This window comes from Sinocyclocheilus rhinocerous, unplaced genomic scaffold, assembly GCF_001515625.1.
Source record: "Sinocyclocheilus rhinocerous isolate Xijiao unplaced genomic scaffold, SAMN03320098_v1.1 scaffold4019, whole genome shotgun sequence".
NCBI lineage: Eukaryota > Metazoa > Chordata > Actinopteri > Cypriniformes > Cyprinidae > Sinocyclocheilus > Sinocyclocheilus rhinocerous.
The window spans coordinates 205,254-213,011 of record NW_015661870.1 but is presented as its reverse complement, the minus strand read 5'-3'; the positions used below and the strand labels follow the sequence as shown (position 1 = coordinate 213,011).

The 7,758-nt window shown below is 36.6% G+C and overlaps 1 protein-coding gene across 1 annotated transcript in view; it reads right to left on the bottom strand.

Annotated features, from left to right (window-relative positions):
* The window catches only part of LOC107726584 (potassium voltage-gated channel subfamily H member 5-like), a 21,939-nt gene that overhangs the window by 11,587 nt on the left and 2,594 nt on the right, over positions 1 to 7,758 (bottom strand). The window contains exons 3-4 of the mRNA XM_016536228.1: positions 7,305 to 7,423; positions 5,123 to 5,515 (exon numbers count right to left, since the gene is read on the bottom strand). Of these exons, the coding sequence (XP_016391714.1) occupies positions 5,123 to 5,515; positions 7,305 to 7,423 (512 nt within the window). The remainder of the gene's footprint in view (positions 1 to 5,122; positions 5,516 to 7,304; positions 7,424 to 7,758) is intronic.

The window sequence follows — 7,758 nt, the reverse complement described above, 5'->3', positions numbered from 1 at the left end:
ACCACGAGCAGTTCTGTCTTAGCAAGGTTGAGTTGAAGGTGATGGTTCTTCATCCAGCTAGAAATGTCTCTCAGACAGGCTGCAATGCGAACAGCTACTGTCGGATCATCTGGTTGGAATGAGAAGAAGAGTTGAGTGTCATCAGCATAGCAGTGAAAAGAAAAGCCATGCTTCTGAATGACAGATCCTAATGATAACATGTAGATGGAGAAGAGAAGAGGTCCAAGCACTGAGCCTTAAGGTACCCCAGTAGCAAGACGTTGTGACTTAGAAACCTCACCCCTCCAAGTCACCCTAAAAGACCTACCTGAGAGGTAAGACTTGAACCATTGGAGTGCGTTTCCTGAGATGCCCATCTTTATGAGGGTGGACAGGAGGATCTGGCAGTTAACTGTGTCAAAAGCAGCAGACAGATCCAGCAAGATATCAAGATTTATCAAGTCCAAAGTCAATGCAGCCATCTACCAGGAGATTTTGGAGCACTTTATGCTTCCATCTGCTGACAAGCTTTATGGAGATGCTGATTTCCTTTTCCAGCAGGACTTAGCACCTGCCCACAGTGCCAAAATCACTTCCAAGTGGTTTGTTGACCATAATATTACTGTGCTTGATTGGCCAGCCAAAATGCCTGACCTGAACCCCATATAGAATCTATGGGATTTTCAAGAGAAAGATGAGAAACAGTCAATTCAACAATACAGACGAGCTGAAGGCCACTATTAAAGAAATCTGGGCTTCAATAGTGCCTCAGCAGTGCCACAGGCTGATCGCTTCCATGCCACACCTCACTGATGCTGGAATTTGTGCTTAAGGAGCCTCGGCCAAGTATTGAGTGCATAAATGAACATACTTTAAAGAACTTGAGCTTTTCTGTTTTGCAAATTCTTTTTTTTTATTGATCTTAGGAAATATTCTAATATTTTGAGATACTGGATTTTTTACTTTCATGATCTGCAAGCTTTAATCACTAAAATTAAAACAAAAAAACTTTTGAAATGTTTTACTTTACATGTAATGAATCTAGAAAAAATGAAAGTTTCACTTTTTGAAATAAGTTACAAAAAAAATTAACTTTCACGATATTCAAATTTTTGGAGATGCACCTGTATATATATATATATATATAAATATGAATGCATCAGAAAATCAGTACATTTTCTTTCATACACAGATTTGTTATTAAGAAACCCATAATTAAAGGGGTCATATGATGCGATTTCAATTTTTCCTTTCTCTTTGGAGTGTTACAAGCTCTTGGTGCATAAAGAAGATCTGTAAAGTTGCAAAGACTAAAGTCTCAAATCCAAAGAGATATTCTTTATAAAAGTTAAGAGTCAGCCACACCTACCTAAAACGGCTCGTTCTAACACACCCCCACATACCTACGTCACGATCTCGGAAGATTTGCATAACGCCGCCCAAACGTTCACGCAAAGAAAGAAGGCGTAACTTATATTCTCGCTGTAGTATTGTTGTTGCCGCCGCCATGTCGTAAAGACGCTGTGTGCTTCGTTGTAAAAGCGAAACTACTTTGTTTGGTCTTCCAAAAGAGGACAATATCCGCTTCGTCATGCCTAGAGCTGATCCGTGCTGGTCGCTGAGGAAATACAACAACTTTGCGCTGTGGATCACCGGATCGGCTTTCACCATGGACGAAGCGGAGTCCAGCCCGGAGCCGTCACATGTCCTTCCGGACGCTCCTTCGTCAATTTCGCCGGCCGCGAGGGCAGTGTAGAGTAAGGCTTGTTGTTTGTAATTTCTCCGATCACAAATGTAGACATGGTTTTATGTTTACGCGGCGCGATGCAACACAGCGCGTAAAAAGACAGTGTAAGTCATAATAATCCGTAATTATGTCCCCACTGGATGCAACAAATGCCTCGTTTGTAATGGGTTTTAATGTTTATGTCTCGTCGCTCCGGCCGGACACGGCATCAACAGTATGGTGAGGGGCGTAACATTTCCGTCTCACGCTTGAGGTATTCGGCCAATCACAACGCACTGGATAGCTGGCCAATCAGAGCACACCTCGCTTTTTCAGACCGATGAGCTTTGTAAAAATCGACGCGTTTCAAAAAGGCGGGGCATAGAGGAGAAACAATAATGTACAGTATGTGGAAAATAATGTGTTTTTTAACTTTAAAATGCACAAACACATTTCATTACACCAAATACACAAAATAATGTTCTTTTTAGCAGCATCATATAACCCCTTTAAACAATCATCTACACACCGACATGCAGCACACAAAGGGAAAATCAATTTGACATTTAATCTGTCTGGTTAAATCATTCTTCCAATGTCATTTATCACAAAGATGCTTAAACAGACCATTGAGTTATTTAATATTATTTGGCACAAAGAAATGTTAATTAGACGCTACATTCTGAAACAATGAGCACTATTCACATTTTTCAGTTCACTGAACACACTCTTTACCTTCCTAATTGCACAAAATTCTGCAAACAGTTTGTTCTAAATTTGGAGCAGGTGAGCTGAGCCAAGACGACAGAAAGAAGGTGCGAAAGCGGTTGGACATCAGAATCACTTTGCGGTGAGAACACTCTGTTCTCCCACATGATCCAACAACATTAAAAGGCCTCTGAAAATGTGATGTCAGACAGCACTTTAGTAAAACAATCAACAATCAATCACTTTAAAAAATATTTACCATTCGGTCCAGCCTGACCTAGTGTGATCATCTGAAGCATCTCCTTTCCTTTAAAGTGTAAATTCAGTTCCAGTCATGCAGTGAAAGATTAGAGTGAGCAGAAATGACCAACAATGCAGCCTACTATACTCACATTAACTTAGACCAAAATTGTAAAGCCAAACCAAAATATGTAAAGATATACAGTATAACAAAACTTCAAACCCCAGTCCTATCCCAGGATTGTAGAAGCAAATAAATAAATATAGCTTGTTAACTATAAGATTAGACACTTTAATGGATATTTAATTGTTAGGCACAGAGCAAAACAAAAATGTGAATCATGAAATTAAGAAACAACTTTAAATCAGTAAGCCTGAACAAATACCAGAAAAGTGAATACCACTGAATGTGTATGTATGCATGTAGGCCTATATTAAAAACAGCTCCACAAGTTATCATAAACATGTTTGTGACCCTGGACCACAAAACCAGTCATAAGTAGCACGGATGGCTTCAGTATGCATAGTATTTAGATAATATAGCTAATTTAATGCTATAATAAACACAAATGTGACCCTGGACCACAAAATGTATTATATTTGTATATTTGTACAATACATTGTATGGGTCAAAATTATCGATTTTTCTTTTATGCCAAAAATCATTAGGATTTTAAGTAAAGATTATGTTCCATAAAGATATTTTGTAAATTTCCTACCGTAAATATATCAAAACTTAATTTTTGATTAGTAATATGCATTGCTAAGAACTTCATTTGGACAACTTTAAAAGCAATTTTCTCAATATTTTGATTGGTTGCACCCTCAGATTCCAGACTTTCAAATAGTTGTATCAGCCAAATATTGTCCTATCCTGAAAGCTTATTTATTCAGCTTTCAGATGATGTATAAAACTCAGTTTTCAAAACAATTGGACACTAAGGCATCTTGGATCACTCTTACATCATGACATGAAGGCTTTCTCAGTGGGTTTCTGGTACAGCGAGCAGCTCTTTAAGGTAAAACTTGTACATTAAAATTTAGTTGTGAGTTTTAAGGTTGTGTTCACACACAAACTTTAAAGAGCCATTAATACTTGACAACAATGACAACTTGCATTCAAAAAAAAGGTAATTAATTTAGTGATTTCTTTTTTTGACTGTTTTTTTACCCTCAGGTTGAAATCAACTGAGTAAACAGTATGTGAATACTGGGGATTTTTTTGACATGGTCTCAAACTGGTAGTATAGGCATCACAAATGGCATCAGTTCATACTATGAGTGGCCCTTATGACTGGTTTTGTGGTCCAGGGTCACATTTTTTATGCAAATCCCTAATTTTTGTATTAATATATGAATAATGGTGCTACTGAAGCCTGAAGTCATGTTTGCTCCTTATCTCTCTCTGATGCTGGCCTGCCTAAATGCAGATGGTCTTTATGAGAATAAACAGAAGATTACATAATGTTTACAGCAATATTTTAAATATAAAATTCTCTTTCATGTGATAAGACATTCACATGAAAGTTAACATGGTGAATTTGCGCTATGGGATTTTACAGAAGGCTTGTGATGAAGTAACTGTATTTTGTTTGAGGTGTTTATCAGAGCTATTTATCAGAGACAACACGCAATACTGCATTCAATTCATACACAGAGCGGAGAAGAGTGGACTTGAGCTAGTAAATACACACAATGCAGCTGTGAGGGATTTTAAACACATATATTTATGAATTAAGAATTCAGTCCCTCATTTTATTATTCTGTTCCCTAGTTTGTTAAATTGTGGCCATGTTGTCAGAGAGAGAATGGAAAATGAATGTGTTAAGGGAAAAATTATCTTAATGTACAGTACAACAATATAATTATTCACAATCTTCTTTCTTTTCTTTCTTTTTTAAGAGAGTTATTCATCTAATGATTTCAAAAGAATATAATGGTTACTATTCCAGCTGAGCTACTTGATGCATCACCACTTTCTTTAGCTAAATTATATTGAATTTGTTGTCATAAATGAAAAATGTAATGACAAATAAAGAGGACAGTCATAAATAATTATAAGAAACTGTCAAGATAACCAATCCCCTATGGTGGTTTGGATGTAACATCACACCCTTGATGGTTAAAAGTGGCTTTAAAAGATCCAGCAACCACAGAGAACAAGATGCATCAGAGGGTTAATTAAGATAATTATGTTAAGTACGTTTTTGGAACAGGAAACCTTGATTAAGTGGACCAGAGGAAGAAAAATAAAATTCTCCAAACTGTATGATATAAAATTCTGTTTGCTTGACTGACATTTATTCTCCAGCTCTTGAAATACAATAGAATCTTCTGGGACAGGTCCATCCTATAGCTACTGCTCTCTCAGAGCACTTCCACAGGGACAGTAGATTGCAGGGTCCACACTAAGGCATCTTGGATCACTCTTACATCATGACATGAAGGCTTTCTCACTTGGTTTCTCACCTCATCCACGTTTTCGAAAGCGTTGATGATGTCATAGGGCAGACAGGACAGCAGGTCTATTACGAACCAGGTCTTCAGGTAGTTCATCCTGATCAGCTTCGGATCCGAGATCACCTCCCCTCCAGGCCCGACAAACGTGGTGTGGAAGTTGAGCACGATGTCCACAAGAAATATGACGTCCACAACGCTGTCCAGAACCAGCCAGGTGACATTATTCTGTTTGGTCTTGAAGGAGACGTTGTAAGGAACCATGATGGCGGTGTAGAAGGTCAGGATGAGGATGACCCAGTCCCAGGTGGTCTTAAAGGTGCAGTAGTGTAAGATGATGTGAGGTGGGGTCTTAGGGGCTTCCTGCTTATACTGCGGAAGAATGTCAGAGCCGAGCTGAAGCACCTGAGAAAAAAAGAGATAGAGAGTGAAGGATCTAAAACGAATAAGAATTTAAAATCCAATGGCAGTTAAATTCTTAAATTTGACAGTAATATTTATTTTGAATATGACTGTAGGAAAATGCCTGGTCAAATTATTCGTTTTACAATTATTTAGTATAATTTATCAATTTGATAATTAAACTAAATTGACCACCTTAATTTTTTCCCAGTTCTTTTGACATTGCTAATAAGGAGATTATCTTAAGGGACAATGAGAGTGAAAATGAAATGAAATATAGAGGGCCCTAAGGAAAGTGAGTTTGATTTAAATATTAATTCTAGCTCTGGATAATTTCCACCCTTCCCTAGACAATACACTGTTTGTTGTATACTATGCATGTTCATATAAACAGAACATGAAGTTTACTCAGAGATTTAAAGCTATTTCCCCTTCTAGAGAGAGACAGTGAAGAACTGTTGGATTCAAATGTGAAAATGGCTGCATATAGTGTGTTAAATTTTGATTGTTAATAATGTCAGTCTAAATCAAGAGGAGACCTTTACTCTTAGAATAAAGAAAAAATAAGTTCACAAAAATTATAAAATGTAAAGTTTACAAAAAGAATAGTCTGAAAGAATTAAAATGCATGTTAAAAATTCAATCAACAACATCTATGGCACATTTGTGGCAAAAATAATTTTTACAAGCTTATTTTCTTTACAAAAAGGCCAAATTCAATTGATGCACACTGTACAATGGAAGTGAAAGGGGCCAATTTTGGAGGATTTAAATAATTTATTGAAGCATTAATTCTTCTGTTAAATTATTATTTGAGCTGTAAAGTTGTTCTCATCATTTTTACAGTTGTTTAGGGCTATAGGCATTTTAACTGGATGTAATTGCACAAAAAAGCTAGTAAGCTCTAAAATCACATTAATGCATTTAATCTTTATGTCTTGTGGCAAGACTTTTGAAACTATACGTATTTTAATGCTTGCATTAATTTCCGTTGTAGTACGGAGAAAAAGGTCAAAATTCATTTTTATTACTCAATATTTTCACAAGTACTGTCGATTAAGTTTAACATAAACTGAACCCAGAATCATCCTTTAAGTAATTCAGGATGAATGAATTGGGGAAATTTAATACTTGGTGATTTAGTGATTAATAACGACAGAAAGGCGGGGCATAGAGGAGAAACAATAATGTACAGTATGTGGAAAATAATGTGTTTTTTGAACCTTAAACCGCATAAACACATTTCATTACACCAAATACACAAAATAATGTTCTTTTTAATGCTGCCTTGCAAACACTGTAACAGTACAGATCAGAGACATTAATCCATCATAAAAGTCTCGCAAAACAAACCCGTCCTTGAATGCTTCCCTCATTAAAAACTCTTCCAAAGATTTAGGCACAATATAGTATGTAAGGATTGTTCCTTACAGACACAAAAAAACAACAACACATTTCACTCCTCTTTAACACCATCACACAACAGTGACGGAGCAATAACTAACAGATGAGAAAAGCAGAAAAGTGAACAGGGGTTATGGGACACACACATACAGTACACACTTCATCAGTGTTAATTATTAATAGCAGCTTCTGGCAACCCACTGTAGACTTCTGCTGTCCAACAGACACGTGTGAGATTGCGTTACAGCAGCGTCCTGTGTGTGATTCTATTACAAGTTTGTCCTCCGTGAGATGAAGTTTGAATAACCTTGTACTGCGCAGTCAAGGATGTAAGCAAATGCTGCCTGTCTGTGTGTGTGTGTGTGTGTGTGTGTGTGTGTGTTCTCACCTCTGCGAGTCTGGACTGTTTGTGTGAAGTGATGTCGGTTCTGCTCATGGGCGTGAGTTGCTGATTGGTGCTTTTGCTGTTCGTCAACGCTCGAGTCAAACGTGCAAACTTGGTCCAACCTGCAAGAAACATATGATGCGTTTTATAAATGCTACACTGAATTGAAAGACAGATGCAGTGAGTTCATAATATTATGTGTCTTTCAGTTCAATTTAATTAAATTCTGTGGTGTTTTTATAAAATACTCTGCACAACTGAATTCAGTTCAGTATTTTGCTTTAATGAAAGTTCTGTACACATGAAGCATGAATCTGAGATTTTTTATAAAAAGTTTCACAAGCTCCTTGTCATTTGTTGAAGTTTGTTAATTTGTTTAATTAATGAAAATATTGTGGATGTTATAAATAAAAATACAATTTGGGGTCAGTAATTTATATATATATATATATATATT